The sequence below is a fragment of the Glycine max genome, chromosome 12 (assembly GCF_000004515.6).
Source record: "Glycine max cultivar Williams 82 chromosome 12, Glycine_max_v4.0, whole genome shotgun sequence".
In the NCBI taxonomy this organism is placed as follows: domain Eukaryota; kingdom Viridiplantae; phylum Streptophyta; class Magnoliopsida; order Fabales; family Fabaceae; genus Glycine; species Glycine max.
Window position 1 is genome coordinate 2,093,525 of NC_038248.2, and position 21,188 is coordinate 2,114,712.

Sequence of the window (21,188 nt, forward strand, 5' to 3'; positions counted from 1 at the left end):
TTGCAAATTTTAATCTTCCATCATTTGATCGTTAATTATGTTAGTTGATTGTTGATGTGGCACTTATTCTCGTGACAATACATGTGATATTAACATAAATAAATGATATGACACTAACTTATAATATCTAATTAGGGGCTAAAATGTTTGATATTGTGAAAATTTTGACAAAATGTGTAATTATAAAGGTATAGGTCAGAATATATTTTACAAGTATGGAGGCAGAATGTGAAAAAAAAAATAGTGAAAATGATATCAAAAATTAACGTTAAGTTTGATTTTTATAAATCTAACATACATATTTTTATATTTATATTGGTGTTAAATTATCACAAAATAAGTCTTTAACAAATTTGTTAAGACCTTTTTTTTTGTTTGACAATGTCCCATCTTTCTTTTGGAGGACTTCAATGGGAATAGATTAGGATTACTTTTTTATAAAAAAAATAAAATTGCATGGTTTCTTTTTTATGTATATCTATATGTCTGGTTTAGTCCCCCAGGTCTCTTCTTGTTTTTACGCTTTTTGTTAATATAATCTAAACTCTATTCTTTTTGTGAGTTTTTTATAAAAAAAAAAAAAAGTTTGTAGGTTCAATTAAATTTTTATGTAAGTTGAGTTAAACCTTTAAAAGAAGTCATTATCATGTCACATTCATATTATGTATTTTAACTAAAGTAAGATTGAGGCCTGCCTGACAAAGTTAAACCCAACATACTCTCAATCTATTTTGTAAATGAGGATGATTCTTTTTATCAACAATCAAAGAAGTAAATGATTAATTCTGATTTTGTATCAAATTATCATTTTAGTCCTAAAAATTAAAATAAACTCAAATAAGCTTATAAATATTTTTAAAAATTCAATTAAATCTTTAAAATTAATATTTTTTTTTGTTTGTTTCCTAAATTTATATATTATTATACCTAGATTGTTTGACAAAATATTTTTAAGTTATCGGCTCACTGGAGTATTTTAATTTTTTTTTTGGTCTGCATAAATTGTATTCTTTAGCGTATAACAAAAGATTAATCCTTTTTGAGGTAGAGGGATTACCGAAATTCTGTTTTTTACTTAGAATCAAACTTTTGTGAATGCTTAAATGGATCTTGATATTACCATTATTGGTTAGCGTGATGAACATATAAGAACTGTTATGATTTTATCAGGCGATTCTAACCCTCAAACACCAAAAGGCAAAATATTTAATAAAATAAGAAATTTTCGTCATTCTTCACCATGTATTGTAAATATTTGGTATGACAAGGTTTATCTAAAAAAGAGAAAATCTCAGGCCAGTAAAATAAGAAACCTGTTATTCTATTTTATTATAGCCGGGTATAAAGAAAATGCTTGCATATAGACAAGTAATACAGATTTAAGCTGAAATAAAATTTGTGGCTCTCTCAAAATGAAGCCAAAAATATGCGCCGCCGGTAGATGCTTTTCTCCATCAGAAGCACTCACGAATATACAAACACTATAATAGTGAATGAAAGAAAAATGATCTAATGATATCTACAGCCCAACCTGCCAGAAAAAGAAATAAACAAAATGGAATTAGCATCTCTCAAGGGCAAACCAACACAACGAGAAATATGAACATAACATGTAAGCAATCTGACATTTACACTCGAAGTGTTCAACATTGCAACACGAACTGACATTATTTCCAAGCAACCATCTACAATACTACCCCAATTGTCCCTGGTAAATGAAAAATATCTGACAGTATTTACAACAAAGTACAAGCTTTTTACAGCAAATTGTTTTATTTCGCCAAAAAAAAAAAACCATAGACGTAGCCAATTGAAAAACCATATATAACAAAATGTTCTTCCTCTAGAGGAAAATTTTGACTTTAATAAGTACTCCAAGGTGCTATGCGTTAGAATGCATGACAGATATAATATAGTTGGAAACTTGGACATAAGACAAGAAATAAAAAGCTATCATTAATATATAGGATAAAAAATGGCATCTTTGGTAATAATTAAAGACGAAGTTGGTAAGCAATGAAAAGCTATTTAAGAATTACTTAAGCTGAAAAAGGATCAATTCCAAGCAGCAGAACACCACCTTACGGATTGAAGAGACTGGATCCCCCAACATTGAGAGCAATTAGTAGTGATATGCTAGTAATCACAGCAAGCCAAAGTAAAGCTGACCCTGCAATTGGAAGTTTTAATTGTCATCATGAAACACAAAATGCTTTTTAAATCTTATAAACCTTCAGATAATACATAACAAATATTATAGAATATTCAATTAAAGATCACAATATAATGATACCTCCAGAGCCTTCGGAATTATCAGAACTAGAGGGAATTGGTTCAACATTGGGAACTTGAGAATTTGACACTCTAGATCCAACATTTGAGCCATTATCCAAAACTTTGCTAAACCCTGTTTCAGATGCTACTATCCCCTGAAATTCTTCGCTAACAATTAATGCTGCCAAAACATCCATAAACGACTCCTTATCTGTTTCGTACACAGAATCTCTTTCATCCTTCCCATTAGTACCATTTGCTTCTGAATCAGACAACTCGTCATCAGAAATGTCAGTATAAATGGCATCCACCTCAGTTTTATCATCTTCCTCATCCTCCACGTATGCTTTATATGTTAGCCGAAGTAATATCTCCCCAGAAGAGCGCTTTCCTAAGAATCCCCAACCTCCTTGTAAAACCACAATTCTGTCTGTTGGAACAGTGTCTTTAAGAGATCCTAAATCAACCTGAAAACATTTTCAATTAAGCATAAACATATGGCAAAATACAAATTTTACTCAGAAATCCCATGTATTTCTTCTTTTTTTTTATGTAACTTTCAACACAGACCCAATATGACAGATGAAAATTTTGTACAATCGTAAATAACAAAACTGAAAAAAAATATTAAAAAAAGACTGCCTTTAAAACACTAAATTAAATTGTACAGCACAGATCCAACTGTGATGCAAGGGATTGGGAAGATAAAATTTATTTTTGCAATAACTTCCCTATAATATATAAATACACACAAACACATGCACGCACAAACCATTAAAAAAAATATAAGAATACTATATTTTTCTGTGTCGTGACTTGTGAATAGGGGTCACCAGAAGGGAACCATACAACAATAGTTCTCATTGCTGCCTGACAACAGCCAATAGAGAAAAAAAGTGACCACAAAGCCCACGACAGTGAAGAGGGAATGGCAGACAAATGTTAATGTCTTTCCTTCAATTCAATTACCCACGTCCGTCCATTAGGCTTCTTAATAAGTAGGTTTCAGTTCTTTCTGTTACAAAGCATAGCATAAGATTATATGAAAATCATTCCAAATACACATCCATTTTTCATACACCAAACTATTCAGTGTACCTACCATTGGAGAAGTCAGTCCAAGTGGCATAAAATATAGGGAATCTACCACGTACTAACATTCATTCAATAATATTAAATAGTTTATGATCTATACCTAAAAAAATAATCACTAAAATTAAATGATGTTGTGCATAATACATACCTCTCCTGTACCAATAGTCAAATCTGCAAATCCTAGAGCATCCTTTACTTGGATGAATAACTTCTGCTTTCTAGGGTTGGAAACAAGCATGTGAAAATCCTGTAGAGCAAGAACACATTAGTATGATAAAAAAAAAAGATTATAGAAATGGCATAATAAAGATGAATTGGGAAATAAAAAAATGACACCTGATTCCAAATTGGCATTCCAGGGGGTCCAATTACAGTAGTTTGACTGTTCTTTTTGCTGCGTATAACTTGATTTCCAAGGCTAAGAATAACATAAGGATCCGTCTTGCCTGGAAAAACAGTAGAATAAAAATTAAGTATGGTAGGTAATAGAGCATATATATTGCATACCATTCACAACTAAATTTTCTGTTGAAATTAAAACTGGTAAGAAAACACAGATAGGGCAAAATGAACTACAAATAGCGAAATTCTACAATAAGGTCAATTAACTATAATCATTATCAGTATACAATATGTTTGAAAACAAATTAGTTTTATAAATAAGACAGAGGGAGTGAACAAAGAAGAGAAGAAATATAGAGAGAACACAATATTTCACTAAATATTCACAAATCAGAATGGCTCAATATATGAGCTAAAGCCTATACACTTATATAGACTAGTAATACAATTACCATAAAATATTATATATGAATAAAATGAAAATCCAAAACTCTGCAATATTGCAGTTATGTTAAAAACTTCATCATTGTAAATGGAAAATAATACCATGTTCATCAATTATGTTTCCTTGTTAGCCAAGGTAATAAAACCTAAATTTTGTTTAGTTTGATTTAGAAATGCATATATTTAATAGAATACCAACTTAACATCCCACTTCATTGAATTCAACAATTATTTTTTTACTTAGTATTTTCTAGGACAAATACAAACTACTTTAACATTAGTTTTTTGCAGGAAACTATATCAGAAAGCTTAGTTTGACTTTCTCTTTTTCCCTTTCTTTCACCTCATCTATAGAGAATATTTGTCATATTTAATCTTTCATCCAACTTAAAGTCCGGATTAAAACATCCAAGGGTTATGTGGACAACATAGGAAAGTAGCATGTTTATTGGCACTGGTATATCATAATATAACAAAGAAAAATGCTTTACATGGGACAAAACAAAAAATATGTCCACTGAACAAACATAAATTAGAGAATAGATGGCTAAATAAAAATCTATTAAAGATCAAAGAACACACCAATCAAGTTAGAATAATATAATAATAATTAAAAAACCACTTAAAAGAAAATACAACACAATAGAGCTTTACCATAAAAAATATAAGAAAGCTTTCGAGCATCCACCAGAGTAACAGATAGTTCACCAACAGAATCCTTGTTTCCTTCTTGCATTTCTCCAGATTTAACACCACCAGCAACTGGACCAACAGCTTTTCCCTTTTGGAAATCTAAAACTATTTTCTTTGGGCGTACAAATAGTTTAGGTAAATCTTCAGTTAGAAGTTTAGTCAAAAACCTACAAGAGAAAAGCAAGAAATTACCTTACAATTAGTGACAGGAAAACACCAAAAAACACAATTTTCACAATCTAAGGACAACAAATCCATGAAGATGAAGAGAGCTTGGAATGGATTAAATTCAGAAGACATAGAATGTTTTAAAGAATTATTATCATTGACATAAATATTTAAGAGAACAACTATTACTGAAGAGGAAAAAAAAAAGAAAACACAACATCAAAAGATGTAATTATTTACTATTAAATAAAATAAATATTTAATCTGGAGTAGTTAAAGCTTCCAAAGTGCTATACCTTTCACAATTAGTAACATCATCAGAACGTGTCTAATACTCTATAAACAGTATCACTTTCAAAATGCATTCAAGCTAGTGCACACACATACAGCTTCACAAGCATCAAATGCCAAGAACTAATAACATTAAGAAGATAGATGGAACTTACATCGAGAGAACTGGAATTGCTGACCATGCCCAACGTTGCACAAGAGAAAAAATAACATAGATGTCAGCAATAATATGTCGACATTTAAAATTATGTATATATTTGACATGCAAAGAGACTCTATGTTACTTTTGACCTACCAAAAATAATGAATAGAACTTTATCTATTATTAAAATTAAAATGACAGATAGAAAAGAAGACACGATATTAGATATTAAATCATTCACCTATTAGCTTAGGATTTCAGGAGAAATCAGTATCTTTACTTGAATTGCTTACCAAATCATTCAGATCCAAGTAAATAAAAAAAGTATAATTTTTTATATCTACAAAAGTATAACATACCCATTAAATTGAACAGACGGAATGGAGACAGCTCAAACTTGATCTTTGGGAGGGAAACAAAAGCCCATGAAGCAGCTCCCACCCAAGGTTCCGTTGGTATTAATCTTAATTTTACCCAAAGTTCACCATCAATGTCAAAATCTCGAACACCAACAGGAACAACAATGGGAATGATGCCAAATTTCAGAGAAAGCATTAACAGCATGCGAGCACCACCTGTATACCTAAGGCCTATCTGGTACCTACATAAACAGAGGGAAATTAATTGATTATATAAATAATGTGACAACAAAACTAAATCAAGTTCACAGCTTCGGAACTCAGGAAGAAAAATCAAGAAGTAAAATAAATAATAAAATGCTCCAAAGACCAAACTGCTCCATACTACACAAGATATGACCAGAAACATTACCCAAACAGCAATTCAAATTCAATTGAAGCAAAATAAGCAATTTAAATATTTGAAAGCCAGCAAAACATTTAAGTGAGCTATTGCTTCCCAAATACCAAGGTTCAACATTTCATTACTATTGATTTACCCTAAGCATAATAACCAACATATATGTATAGCACACAACATTGTGAACAGTTACTATTTTTCACTTGCTTTAGGTCACCGATCAACAAATTCTAACTTATGCTTAAGAGATATTAATGAACCTAGATCCTCTCCTACATCTATAGAAGGCAAAAATCCTGACCATCTATCATGTTCTCTTTCTTCCTCAAACGCTGTACAATAACTGATCAACTACTGAGGTGCCATAGGATGTTGGCTGGGGAGGATCCGAGCCACATATTATTGGCTTTCTGCTCCCCAAGACCAAATGATAAGTGATAAGATTGAAAACTTAGCTACTCCCTTCCAAATGAACAGTATGTGCATGTTTGGGATACGGATAGAACTCTTCCAAAAGTACGTTAAGAGTGAAAGATACAGAAGAATTCCTTTTCCAAAAGTACGTTGAGATACTTCAACACCGGAATTTGAGCAGTAATCCACCCAAGCATACCACCTTATGAAGACAGCATAGCATAGGTCTTGTTTGAGTAAACTTCACCACAAGTACTTATATGAAGAAAAACAAATAAGAAAGTTTCCATATGTTAAAACCAACTTATATGCTTAACTTTTATAAAATCTCTTTCATCTAACTTTTCCTAAAAGTTGAGGTGTATAAGTTGATTTTTAATTAAGAAAAAAAGCCTAATTCATTTTACCTTGGTATTCTCTTGTCTAAAATTGCTTATGGAGAAATTTATCCAATCAATAAAGCAAGGCAAGCAAATACATGCACACACGAGAATCCAATCAAACTTATGGAGAAGTTTATTTAAACAATAGGAGCATAAGAGTAATTAAACTTACTGCAAATCATTAACTCTGCGAGAAGTCCTGCGCTCAACGTTCCTAACAGACAAAGGTTCATCCCCCAAAGAGAACTGCTTAATCTCAACCCTCTGCACGTAATCAGGCTTCTTGAGGTTATCAATGACAGGCTGAAGCAGCCCTATGATCCAGTTCTCAATTCCGCCTCTATAGACCTTCCACAGCTTCCCCAGCACCATGTTCACCCACTCCACCGACTCCTTCCTCTGTAAATCCTTCTCAAGAAACAGCGAGAAGCTCGTCGGCACCTGCGGCCACACGCCGCCACGCAACCTATCTTCACTGTTATTTTTGTTCCGCCGCCGCGAAGTCCACAATTTGTCGAACACGACGCCGACGAAGAAGAAGAAGACGAACAGGAAGACGACGTTGCGGTTAATTGGAGGGGAGGGAATCGGGTGTATCACCCCTAGCTGGGTCCTCAGCTTATCCACAATAGGATCCTCGCTGAAAGCGGTGAAGTTTGAACCTAATTGAACCGGCGGTGTTGCTTGTAATTCGGAATCAATAACACCGTTATCGTTGGTGGTGGTGGTGGTGGTGGTGGTGTGGGGTTCGAGTTGGTTGGAAATTCGTTTGAGGACGAAGGTTGTGGCGGTCCTGCGGGCGGAATTGGCGAAATCGGCGTTCCAATTTGGGTTGTCGGAGGGAACGGCGCAGAGTAGGACAGTGCATTTTCTGCGGAATTTGAGGGAGGCGGAATTGGCGAACAAGTTACAGGGGCAGAGGGGTGGAGAGGTGGGAGAAGCGTGTTGGAGAATCATCGATAAGGGGCATGGTCGGTTAAAAACATGAAATGGAAGTTGAAGTAAGGGAGGTATAGTAGTATAAATGCAACCTTGAAAGCTTGGGATGCTGAAGGGCCATGTCTGAACAAAACAAAACAATTCAGAATGGTTTAGTTTCTTTTATGATTGTGGGAATTCCAACCTAGTTTTATGGCCTCAAAATCGGGACAACGTGGATTATCAATAACTCAGGTGGGACGGAACTCGAATCAATGGCTTCAGTCCACAGTCCACAGTCCACTATTGCTATTTTTTTATTTTTTTTTACAGTTCAACTGAAATTGATCCTTGAAATTGTTTATAAAATTAATTTATGTATCTTCTTCCTATTCAATAAAACTTCGTACCCATTGCCCGGAGGCTCTTCGTTATGCGAAGATATGGGGAGGGATTCTTCCTATTCAATAATTAAATTTAAATCTTTATCTTTTATAATCATATTTCACTTTTGATTTTTAAAATGAATTTCATTTTTTTTCTTTTTTCTTTTTCTTCAAAATAAATAATTTATGAAATGGATAGTATTTTTTTACTATAATACTAACAACACATTTTTTTAACATGATTAAAAACTATAAAATTATTAGAAACTTTCATTAAATAAAACGTAAAATTCACTAAATTTTGTAATGTTTAATAAAAAAATATGCTCCACAATGTGGATTCCTAACATTTTTAGAACATTATATTATTATCATCAAACTGTATATGATAACATTAAAAGGTAAAGTATGTTTTTTGTTTTTCTAAAATTTTCCAACATCTAGTAAAACAAATTCCAATAGCTTTCTAATTTTTTTATCCCACCAAGTACAAAATGTTTTTATCTAACTACCTTACTTTGTTAACTTAGTAGTTAATCCTAACATAGTTAATAAAGTTATACGTCAACATTGTATATTGAGTGACATGATATTTATGTGGTTATCATGTGACACATTTTTTATTTTTTTCTAAAACTTTTAAATTTTTATTTTATTTTCTTTGAAACTTAAGGTTTAATTTTAGTTGGCTACTCCCTAACAAAATTATTTTTACTTAATCTCCATAAAACTCAAGTTTGAATTTAATCTCCATTAATTTCAAAGTTATATTTTAGTCCTCGTGAAATTAAAAGTTTGATTTTAGTACTTAATTCAAAGTTTAATTCACATACATTTTCACCTTATTAAAAACACTATACAGTATCATTCAAAAAATTATTTGAGATTAGAGGCATTAAAACCTTTTAGCCACGCATTGTGACATCCTTCAATAGCTAAAAAAGTCCCAATAATTAGCATTCTAATTTAGCGACATGCACAAAACTTTATTTTGTCATGTATACTACAGAAGAAACATAATTTAAACTTAAAGACTTGGTATAAATTATTATATGTTCAAAAAAAACTCAAGTTACGTCTTGATTAAAAATGAAGTCAAGATAAGAAATAATTCACATCCTTTGAATTAATCCTTTAAGTTGAGTTTTTAATATGATATAATGTCAAAATATAAGGGCAATCCTCACACTTATTAAAAAGTGTTAGAAACATGAATTAGAGGTATTTATGTCACTCTTTTATTGTTATATAAGATTACATAATTTTTTTTTCATCTTTGTTGTTAATCCCTAATAATATTTTGAACTAAACTTTTTAACACTAGATAGATCATTGATTAAGTGAAGACAACGGTTCAGTTTTTTTTTTTTTTAAGGGAGGTGAAACCGGTTCAAAATTCATTGGTTTAATTGTGATCCAATAGTGGTTAAACATGTGTAATTAAATAATATTAACTTTTTTATATAATATATTAAGCAATTTCAAAAAAAAAAATTACTTAACATTTACATCTTTACAACATATTATTATTAAGGGTGGGCACGAGGAGCATTGAAACATATTTATCTTCGTTTCAATCCGACCAAACATTGTTAGGGTCATTAGACCATTGTTAAATACTACCCTTAATAATCTCTTTTCACCAAGTAGTATTTCATTAGACCCGAAATATCTCTTTTCATCTAGTTAACACTTAACATAATATTATCTATAATTAATTATACAAAACAGAAAATACTTTTAAATCCAAAATTTTTACCGAGGTTTTGGCTTTACACACATGGGTCGGTTGGGAGAATTAGAGCAAACGCGTTTCGGTTGGAGAAGTTTTTTCTTTTGTGATCGGTCTTTTCTTAGTCTGACTTTTCTTTTTCTTCCAAATAAATTATAAGTATGGAAAACGTGATTAGTTTCGAGATTTATTATGTCATTGACTGTATAGAAAATTTTGCGTAGAATTGAGGTTTGAATCGTTTGGGGTGGTTGGAAATTTTATATTTTTTATTTTTAAATATAATTTTTAAAATAAAATAAGTTTAATAAAAATGAATTTAAAATGATTCTTAAACTATTTTTACAATATTTACATCATTGCAAGTATCTCTACCATTACGGCCACCACCATTATTATTGACACTATCGTTACCATCAGCACTACTAATATCTTTATCATCACCATTATTATTGTCATTGTCACATCATTGTGGCTATTAGTTATCACTATCATCATCATTACAATCATTGTCACCACCACCATCTATATTACTATTACCACCATCATTATCACAACATGGCTATAACTATCACCACTCTATCATTGTCGTTACTAACACCACCATCATTACCATTGTTGTCATAAAGTAGTTTTAAACTAATTTCATTATAATATAAAGCTTTTAAAATAAGTTTACTTTGAAATTAATCATATTTTAAAAGTTGGTTTTAATTTTTTTAAAACTAAAACTAAAAACTGATTGTTATTTTTTAAAATTTCAAAAGTCAAACCTAAAAATCACCTCAAATAGGGTTTCAATCATCAATTTGGTCCTCTTTTTTTAAAAAAAAAATCAATTTATTCTTCAAATTATTTTAAATGGTTAAATTTGATTGTCGAGTTTTTAAAACTTTGATAACCAAATTGATTATTTTTAAAAACTTGCAAACCAAATTAAACCTTTTAAAAATTTAAAAATTTATTTTTAACAACTTGAGTAACAAGTTAAACATTTTTAAAATTTTAGAATCAAATTGAAGCACGTAAAATAATAAGAACAAAATTGATGATTAAATCTGATTCAAAACTAACACTTGCGCGAAAATAGAATTATTACAAATTACACGCTTTATATTTGTAACCAAACTGATACATCTACATTCCCAGGATTTTTTTTTTGGTCACATAAGAAGTCACTCCGAGTGAAAGAACATATCTTGTTCCACATCAATCATTTTCTATTTTTTTAGATCGTTTATATGTGTTAATCGAACATTTGACTCAACATTAGATTTCAAAATATGAGTAAAATCAATGAAATTAAAATACATGTTTCTTTCAACCAAGTCAATGAATTAATCGAACTTGTTTCACATTCATGTCAACCATATTTTTAACGAATAGAGTTTCAAGTAATTTTTAGACTGAATCACATAGTTTAAATTACAAGCCATGTAAATTTTCAAGGATCCAAATGTGGTAGGACCAGGTCACTGGGATACACAATGTATCATGTACATATGTACGAGCAACAACCCGTGAAAGGATTTGATTAGGACGTTGCACGTCTGCAGATGCATTTTATTTGTACCTAAGAATTAAAGATACACTCGAGCACACAGCCATTTCAGTCTTGAGCACTTGAAAAGTTAAGTCCACATAATTCATTAAAGACATTGGAAACGGCAAAAGAGTATCAGCAACTGAGGCTATCCGAAGCCAGAGATCCAAAATTACAAAAGGCAAAACGATAAATACGGAATGAATATGCAATAAAATTCTATCATATGATGAATCAAAATTCAAAATCAGTCTACCCGTTGATCAACTCCTGCATATGTGGGAAACGAGATGCAATAAAATTCTACTACCATGAGATGAATCAAAATCCAAAATCAGTCTACTGGTTGATCAACTTCTGCATATGCAGTTTCAAGGTGCGCTTGCTCTGCTTCTTGTACCTCCTTCTCAGTTTTCCTGCCCTTCTTTGATTTGTAGTATACACTCATAAAGGTCCCAACAGCTCCATACTTCCTCCTAGTATGCTCATATAAACCAGCATCAAACATCCTCCAGAAGTTTTTCTCGGACAGCTCTGACACAGCATACTGTGGCTGAAAACCATGATTTTCAATCAACCAGTTCTCCATTTTACGCACTGCTTCTGCCCCATCAAATACCTCACCCCTAAGAACAGGACCTGGTGCATAATAAACTCCAACATCTGTGTACATTTGAGCAGTTTGGGTGTCTCCTTGCCTGCGGTGTAGTTCGAATCCTGGCTCGGGGTAAATCATAGTTTTGACAGGCAGCTTGAACAATTTGTGTGGGCAGAGCCAAATGGGGTATACCTAATGTATTGACAATCAACAATGTAAGAAACAACATATACGACTGCACCAACTGAATTATATAAGAAAATAGAATTCCAGTTTTAATTGAAATAATATATAAATTAGTACTACTCAGACAAATTAGTAACATTATATTGGTAGAATGCTCATCACTTAAATTTTCTCAAAAGATAAAACTTCTTCATGAGTTGGAGAAACAAACAAGCACATGAATTATTTCAGATATTTTTTTAACATAATAGAGATTTGAAAAAGAAAAGAAAAAACACATAGGAGTTACTTTAGAACATAATAGACAATGAAAATGACCTTTGTTTGCAAAATAATCATGAGAGTTCAGCCCCAACTTTGGCTTCATATCATTAAACGTAGAATGTTAAACAACTTTACCTTAAAAGTAGAACATTATTAAGGTTGGGTAAGAAGAAAATGTACCTCCATCTCACGGTGAACCCATTCTAAAGCATCTCCCACCTTGTACAAAGGAACAAGCATGTCCTGGATGACATGCATTTCATGGTAATAGTTTCTTATAGCATCACCTTGAGTTGCCTTGAGGAGAGAAACCTTGGGTGGCATCAACCAGCCAAACAGATACCTAAACCAAAATTGATCAGCAAATGGGAGGATAAGCTTTCCCTCCCAGTACAAGCATCTCGTGTGCCTGTGATAATATTCTCTGGTAGGAATGTATTCTACAAACTCTCCTTTCTTCAGTGCCGTCTGTGCATGCTGATAGAACCAGGGTTTAAACCACCATCCTACACTGTTGATCTTATTCCCCTTCTTCTTGGCCTCTTCCTTTGAAGCATATCTTCCTGTCATCATCACACCTTCTGTTGGTGTATAAATCATTCCTTCAACAAAGTCTGGAACCTTCTCCTCATTATCCTGGTCTCCATCTCTGGGAGCAAAAGAATCACAATATGCCTGAGCAAGATCTTGCAGGGTGCCAACAACAGGTTTATAGGTTAGCTTCATGTACTCCTTAACGGGTATAAGCCTGATCTCAGCAGCAACAAGAAGGCCGAGTGTTCCCTGAGACCACGGAATGGCATAGTATAGATCAGAGTACTCATTGTCCTTGGTGGCTCTCACAAGAGTGCCATCAGCCAAAATAATTTCATAGGCCACAACAGTATCAGCGAACAAACCATATTTGTGGGAGCTTCCTTCTATACCATAGCCGTTAATGAGACCACCGACAGTTAGATCATCAAGCTCTGCAACTACAGCAAGGGAAAGATTCATGGGTACAGTCACCCTGCTGATCTGACCCATGTTGACTAGGGGCTCAACTCTTGCAATCATCCGTTCTTTGTCGATCTCAAGTACATTCCGGAAAGCAGACAAATCAACTTCAAAATGACGGGCTCTCTTATAGTCAACGTTCCGCATCCCAACAGCAATCCAGGGCTTACGAGCGGTACAGACAAGACCATCTTTTGATGGATTCCTCTGTTTGAGACGTTTGATAACCTTCTTCACATTCTCATCATGTTCCTTCTGACGCGTCTTATAGGACTTCCACTCAGATCTTACATCCCCAAGGTATGTAAGGAAATAAATGGTGAAGGAGATGGGAAGGACCACAAAAATAACAAGGATCCATCGAAACTGAACGAAATAGTCCACCCAAACCTTCTTCCTCTTAGGGCGCAAGGGAGCCTCAAGATCTGACATCGCTCAGATTATACACTCCTGCTATAGCATGAAAGATTTAAAATCAACAGTTATCTACAAACGCGCACACACACACAACAAAAAAATAATAAAAACTACAATTCTAGTAGAACAAAGACAAAGACAATAACAATTGATTCAGTAGCACAAATTAATATCAAGTCAGAAAACAGGGAAACAAACACAAAATTAAGACAAAGTCCTCAGCACTAAGAACTAGGATCCTTGCTCTATAAAGTTATCAATAAATAATTATGATAATGCAAACGCCACAACCAAGGTTTTAAAACACGGTCAGCAACCGTAATTTTGGGTGCAACGTCATGGTTTTTTAAGTGTCTGCTACCACAATTGTGGCCGCATCAACCACATTAGTCAGCAAAGAAAAGCAGCAACAAATTGATGATGCAAAAACTGCTTCCACAGAAGTCCTAATCAAAACAGAGGTTGCTGCATGTGCATGAAACGGCCAATAATCGAAAAATCCACCAAAATCCAGCAGTGGTTAACAAAGATCTGAGATCATACGCTACGGAAACGCGAGTAGAGCATGAAAATGGAACTCACATTGACTAAAAAAACAAAGGTACGGCTCGTCGGTTTGGTTTTCGAGAAAAAGACAGAGTGAAAAACGAAAACTGAAAACAGATTTTAACCAAATCGGGTGAAGCAATCAGCGAGTACGAACATAAAGAAAAACAGTAAACATGCTATAGAAAAGCGTTGAGAGAGAAACAAAAATGCAGAACAAGGAGACACATGATAAAGTATGAAAGATCGAGAGCGTAAATCCACAATTTCTGATCTGAATAGTATATATTAAAACAGAGAGAGAGAGAGAGTACCTGAGCTGAGAGAGTGAGAGTGAGAGTGAGAGTGAAATGCGAGGACTCTGCTGGGGTTTTAAGCCTCTCTTCTCTACACTTCAGAACACAACACCGTGTTAGCCAAATTACAACTAAATCCTTTCAGCTTACGATTGTGACCACAAGTATGTTTACTAAGAGATATTTAAGACATTACTTTAAAGAATTAAAATGAAAAAGTATTTTGAATGAATACACAAAAATATATTATTTATAATTTTTTTTATGTTTTTTAATTATTATATTAAATATTTTTTATTTTAATTTTTTAATTAATATTGTTTTAGGAGATTGATTAACAAGACTCTTATTATTATAATAATAATAATAATAATAAATTAAAATTTATTTTTTAGTATTTAATGTAAGTATGTATTTAGAATTTAAATTTAAAATTAGTATTGGTTGAGTTGTAAAGTTTAATGATTTTCATTCATGTTTAATGTTTAATGAAATACATGATTTTAAAATTATAATTATCACATAGTGTTTCACTTTTTTTTTACTTTAAAAAGGTTGGATCAAATACTTTTAGAAAAAAAAAGTTCTTCAAAATTTAACGAACTTAATGGTTATTGTTATTGTTATAAAAGAAAAAATTAATGGAAATAAATTTTACAAATATCATTAAAATAATAATAGTTAACATCGTCTTTAACTTCATAAAAAATAAAAAAATCCAAATGAGAAGCGATTATTTGAAAATATGCTCTCGTCTTTTTTTAATGAAATGAGAATTAGTTGCTTTATTTATAAGTGAGCCTTATTTAATTATTGTGAAAAAATAAATATAAATTATTAGATGAGATGTTAATTTTATGAACGTTATTTAGTAGTATTTGAGAATAAATTGAAAAAACGCTTAATTTTATCTTATAGTAGTACTACATTATTTTTAAAATAACCAACCTTTTGGGGAAGGGAAATGGCAAAAAAAAACATATTTAAGTATACTTTTCTGCGATAACTTATATTTCAGAAAATAAAAGATTTTTGTTATTTATATTGAGAAGAAAAGAAGTATTATAAGAAGAAGAAAAATAAAGTTAGAGGAGAGGTGGGAATAGGTCAGGTAAGTTTTGAAAGGCCTGAGCCTAGTTTACGATAAATTTTTTAGGTATGAGTCTGGCATATAGTCTATCAAAAGTTTTTATTTTGATTTGGCCTTGCTTTTTTAAAAGTCTGACCTGACCTGATATTAATATTTTATGGAGTAAGAACATAATAGGAAGGTTAAAGAAAAAGGAAAGTCAATCAAAATAATGAGGAATATATAAGGCCACATGACTCAAACCTAAATTGTAATTAAAGTCTTTCATTATAGAAATAGAAGTTATGGGTGTAATCAAAGTTTGATAGTTTTTAAAAAAAATTAATTATATCCAAAAAATAATATTATATATATAGGTCAGTCTATCAGGATTATAAGATTTTTTAATAAGCTTAAGCTTGATTTATTTAATTTAATAGACTTTTAAAAAAGTATGAACCTAACATTTTAATTAAATAGGTCAGTTCAAGTCATGTTTTATGTAGGCCAGATTGTAGGCTCTGTAGGCCGGTCTGGCCTATTCCCACCCCAGTTGAGAGAGTAATACAAATAATGAAATATTATATTTTTAAATTTTCTTGCATTAATGTCCATTAAATCTATAACATTAGATAAAGGATATGTTTTTTTTGTTAATCACTTTTTTTACTATTTTTTAAGATAATTAAGCCCTTAATTATTAAAAAATTACACAAATTCAATAAATTTACCCTGTTATTCTTAACTTATTATTTGGTGTCCACTCTTTTTAAAATTATGTTACAAATTTATTTTTTTTGTATTATTCTCCCAAGTAGAGCAATGTAAACATTTTTTCATTTAACTCCCCAAATATTTTTGTCACTTCACCGTTTTTTCTTTCTAATTATGCTATACTTTTATCTCTCATTCATGTTGTCATCATTTTTTATTCTCAACATCCAACTATTCTCATCCATGATGGGTCACTCTTATATGGTGCAAAAGCGACCGATGATTTCAGAATTTGCACCCTTTTTTTTCCTTTATTCTACTTGACATTTACATTCATTTCTCTTCCATATATGCATGATGTTGCATATGTTTTTCTTTGTTTATTTGTCGTCTTTTACTTTCAGGAAATTTTGTTCTATTTGGGATTAGTCAAATTAACTAATAAATTGTGAGCTTTTTAAGAAGAGATTCATGAAAGATTATCTATGTTTACTTCGTCAATTCCTTTAAATTATGTTCAGGTTAAATGCATATAATCCACATATCTTGGTCGGAGAATGAAATCTCTATATGAGTGTGTTTTTGGAGATAACTCTTTAATTTTGATTTTTTTTCTATAATTGAATCGAATGATTGTTTTTTATTTCTCTTTTTGGGTACCATGTGATTTAGTTTATTTTTTGTTTTTTTTTCTTCACTCATTGAAGCATGTGAATGGTTGAATATAGGTTTTTTATATTGGTTTCTTTAAGAATTTGGGAAGGAAATTTGAGCCTATACTCGAGAAAAGGAAAAAAGGTTTCATTGTTCATTGATGAGCATTGGCGAAAATTGAACTCTAGGCTATATTTTATGTTCCATGTTCTTATATTCTTTTCAATCTCTCCTTTTATTCTTGGTTCTCCTGTTATCTTTGTTCGATTTCAGATTATTTTTTTCTTTGCTCAATTTTGTTATCAGTTTTTGGGTATTACAATTTGTTGCTTATAAGTTTGCATACAAGATATTTTTTTTTTGTGTTTCAAAAAAGATATGAAAATATTCATGCTCTATGGTCCTTGGAAGGTTTTTTTTTCTGAATACATGAAAAAATAATATTTTTTCCTTTTATATGTGAAGATGAGAAAATATTCTTGAAATTTTATAAAGTGTTTTAGAAAATTCAATAAAATTGTTTATGCTAACTTATGTACCTCTCCTTATTCTTCATGTTTTTTTTTAAAGACATTTGAATAGATAATATTTTGGAATGCACATATTTTAAAATTGGAAGGATTCTTGATTTTTTAATTTTTTTTATTAAACTCCTTCCTATATTTGCTTTCAACTTACTCGGTTTTGTTTCTTCAGATTTTTCAATAACTATTCTTAATTATTTTTCTCCCCTTTATTTTCTTTATTTATTTGGTGATTTTTTTGTTTCCATTTGAAAAAATAAATAAAAATAGTAACAAAGATAACTAATTTTAAAAACCTACAAATTAGTTAACTAAAACTGCCAAATTTAAAATTTTTAAACGTACCAATTTATTAATTAAAACTGCTTATTTTTAAAATTTTAAAAATTTGTCAAATGAAAGCTGCTATCTTTTTGTTGTTAATTATTTAACAAACTAAAATTTTAATTAAAACTATACATTTTTAAATTAAAAAAATCCACTTATCTGTTAATTAAGATTTAAAGGCTTGATTTTTATGAACATTTTATTTTAATCATTTGTGGCTGTGTAATCACACACTTTGTTTTTTTTACATATACTTTCTTTAAACTAATAACAATATTCGAAGATATTTTTTTAAGATTTTTTAAAAAAATTTGTTTTATTTTTGTGTCTTTATGAAAAATAAATGATGAGAATATATAATTTTTTAATATTTTAGGATTGTACAAAAATGTGTGGTGCTGTGTTGGTAAAATATTCTTTAATCTAAAGAGAAAATTAGAAAATATAAGGTAAGTTAAAAAACTCTTATATATTTATAGACTTTTTTAACTGTCTTTTCTTCTTCTGTTTTATTTTTATTTAATTATTTTATTATTTATTATTAAGTGTTTTTGTAGGTAAAGAAGAAAAAATCTAATATTTTTTTCCTTATCTCATTCACATGTTATAAGTTTTTTTAATTACTTTTTTGTTATCTTCGAGTTTTTAGAAAATAAAAGTCATGAGAGTATATAATTTTCTAATATTTGAGGAGGTAAAAAGATGTATAGTGTTGTGTTGACAAAGAGAAAAATGAGAAAAAATGGAATAGATAAAATAAAAAATATCTTATATTTGTAGTGTTGTGTTTACTTTACTGTTTCTTCTTACTTATTTTTATTGGCAAAGAAGAAAAAATCTAATAATTTTTCTCTTATCTCATTCATATTATAAGTTTTTAATTGTTTTTTATTATCTTTGTTTCTTTTGGGAATGAAAGTCATGAGAATATATAATTTTCTAATATTTAAGGATGGTGAAAACATGTATGATGTTGTGTTGGCAAAGTTTTTAATATGAAGAGAGAATAGAGAATAAATGGGATAGACAAATTAACAAAACTTCTTATATTTTATAGATTTTTTATTTGTCTTCTCATGTGTTAAATTTATTTACATTTCCAATTAATTTTTAAAATTAATCTTGTTTTTTATTAAGTTCCTTTTGTGTTTTATTGTTTTGATTTTCTTTCTCTCATTTTTGTGTGTATGAGAGGGATTTAAAATTTGCATGCCATGAGTCTATAGAAAAGGAAAAAGAAGAAAGGAACATAATTGTGAAAGACATGATGATATATCTTTCTTTCCTTTTGTCTTTGATCATGTCATGATTATAATATTTAGTTGTACAAATTTGTATTGAAATTGATCTTTGGATTTGTATTTGGATAATTTTTTTTAGTGAGTTTTATATTTGGATCATGAACATCAAATTATGAAGAAATGAGTTAATCTATAGTTGATAATGTTAGGAAACAATTTTATTGAATTTTTGCAAGGTGTTTAAAATGACTTTTCCTCTTAGGGTGTGTTTGATTCGCTGAAAAACAAGGGACTAAATAACAAAAAAATATTTATTTAACGTTTGATTTAAAAAAATTACTGAGGGACAGTACAAATTAAAGAATGATGGATTGAAAAAAATACTTAAAAACTTGTAACTCATTAAATCCCGTATAACTTTTTGTCAACTGTCTAACAAACTTAAAAATATAATACTATTCTTATTTTATGACTTTTCATTATCTCACATTTTTTTTCCCATATGTGCCTCCTTATTTAAACCTTCATCTCCAAATGTCTTACCTTGGTCGCTAATGAGGGTCGTATAGACGGTTGTTATTTCCTTTTTGCTCATTACTTACTTTTTTTCATTGTTAATTTATTCAAATGTCTCCATTGTCATCTTCCTCCTTCTCACCATGTTTTCTTCTTTTGGCCAACTCCGGCGAGGACGCGTCGTGCCGCCATCGCCATGGTCGACACCCTGTGGCGGCCTCATGCCGTCAGGCCTTGCGCTCAGTGGCATCAGGGGTTGTGCTTCCTCCGTGGAGGTGTCTCTTATTTGTTGTGTCACTGAGGTGCTGCTAATACATTTAAGATTTTATAGTAAAATTTATATTACTTTGTCCACTACATAATCACATCAAACAAGATATAACACAATTACTTATATTGTGCGTTGACCACGGAACAACCTACAGTACAAAAAATAAAAATTATCCTGTGACTCAACTACCTGTCTAGTGTTTGTTCTATCTGTCCTATCGTTTTAGAAAATCAAACACATCTTTAAGGAGAGTTTATATAATGAATTTATGTAAGTCATTAAAACATGAATATCCCGTTACAAAAAAAAATATCTTTAAGCTAAGGTGTTCCTATAATGACTTTAACATAATACCTTAATTTTTTTTTCTTCTTCTAAAGAAGTAAATAAAAAAATATTTATCAAACGTTTGCAAAAAACAAACACCGTTGTATATTTCTATTATTTGTTAATTTTGGGTATAAATGTTTAACCAATGATAACAAACTTTAAAACACTCTTAAAGGAAACATGGCTTGAATATTTTTTTTTTTGTTTTGCAATTACAATTGCAAAAATGTTTGGTTAATCATTACTTTCTACACACTTTTTTATATTTATTAATTTTTTTTTCTCTTCACCACATATCTTATTTTGAAATATATAAAAAAAATCTTTAGAATTGAAGTGTATACATCCTAAAACACAAAGATAATTAAAGATCAAAAGAAAAAAAAAATTTAACAAATGACATAATAATGTTATCATTTGAGTATTTCATAAATGCATTTATTAAATAGAATAATATCCAATTATGTGCCACAAATGGGTTATTTAATTTTGTATAAATAAACATGTATCCACAAATATAATATATTAATATCATGTTATCATAACAAACAAATATATACAAATAAAATTATATATATATTACAAAACATATTAAACTAAAATTAATATGCACATCAATTTACATATAATAAGAAATATTATTTCGATATATAAA

At 30.5% G+C, this 21,188-nt stretch overlaps 2 protein-coding genes across 7 annotated transcripts; both read right to left on the reverse strand.

Annotated features, from left to right (window-relative positions):
• Positions 1–1,305: 1,305 nt before the first annotated feature.
• Positions 1,306–8,280, reverse strand: LOC100806668 (tricalbin-3). 3 transcript variants are annotated; one of them, XR_003263595.2, is made up of 10 exons: positions 7,178–8,280; positions 5,809–6,050; positions 5,463–5,481; positions 4,810–5,015; positions 3,706–3,815; positions 3,518–3,616; positions 2,294–2,741; positions 2,081–2,170; positions 1,627–1,708; positions 1,306–1,531 (listed from the first exon to the last, which is right to left on the reverse strand). XR_003263595.2 is itself a non-coding variant. In XM_003540595.5 (9 exons), the coding sequence occupies exons 1-8, from the start codon at positions 7,960–7,962 to the stop codon at positions 2,082–2,084; spliced, it is 1,998 nt and encodes a 665-aa protein (XP_003540643.1). In that variant the 5' UTR covers positions 7,963–8,280; the 3' UTR covers positions 1,306–1,531; position 2,081. The 3 variants fall into 3 exon arrangements, 2 of the variants coding, with proteins under 2 accessions (XP_003540643.1, XP_014619935.1); XM_003540595.5 differs by lacking the exon at positions 1,627–1,708; XM_014764449.3 differs by lacking the exon at positions 1,627–1,708 and having other exon boundaries at positions 2,040–2,170.
• Positions 8,281–11,664: 3,384 nt separating this feature from the next.
• LOC100814521 (delta(24)-sterol reductase) lies at positions 11,665–15,047 on the reverse strand. Of its 4 annotated transcripts, none has more exons than XM_006591992.4 (3): positions 14,906–15,047; positions 12,813–14,078; positions 11,665–12,374 (listed from the first exon to the last, which is right to left on the reverse strand). In XM_006591992.4, exons 2-3 carry the CDS (start codon positions 14,058–14,060, stop codon positions 11,919–11,921), a joined length of 1,704 nt encoding a protein of 567 aa, XP_006592055.1. In that variant the 5' UTR covers positions 14,061–14,078; positions 14,906–15,047; the 3' UTR covers positions 11,665–11,918. The 4 variants fall into 4 exon arrangements, with proteins under 4 accessions (XP_006592055.1, XP_003540724.1, XP_040863275.1 ...); XM_003540676.5 differs by having other exon boundaries at positions 12,813–14,081; positions 14,906–15,015; XM_041007341.1 differs by lacking the exon at positions 14,906–15,047 and adding an exon at positions 14,628–14,871 and having other exon boundaries at positions 12,813–14,081.
• Between the last annotated feature and the right edge of the window lie 6,141 nt (positions 15,048–21,188).

What these genes read in the sequence shown, in the direction of transcription:
- LOC100806668 (XM_003540595.5), bottom strand. Translation starts at nt 7,962, where the DNA reads ATGATTCTCCAACACGCTTCTCCCACCTCTCCACCCCTCTGCCCCTGT. An exon ending in CGCAGAGTTAATGATTTGCA is followed by an intron (nt 6,051 to 7,177) that starts GTAAGTTTAATT and finishes CTGTTTATGTAG; the next exon opens with GTACCAGATAGGCCTTAGGT. An exon ending in GCTTTCTTATATTTTTTATG is followed by an intron (nt 3,816 to 4,809) that starts GTAAAGCTCTAT and finishes CTGTTTTTCCAG; the next exon opens with GCAAGACGGATCCTTATGTT.
- LOC100814521 (XM_006591992.4), bottom strand. Translation starts at nt 14,060, where the DNA reads ATGTCAGATCTTGAGGCTCCCTTGCGCCCTAAGAGGAAGAAGGTTTGG. An exon ending in GGGTTCACCGTGAGATGGAG is followed by an intron (nt 12,375 to 12,812) that starts GTACATTTTCTT and finishes TCAATACATTAG; the next exon opens with GTATACCCCATTTGGCTCTG.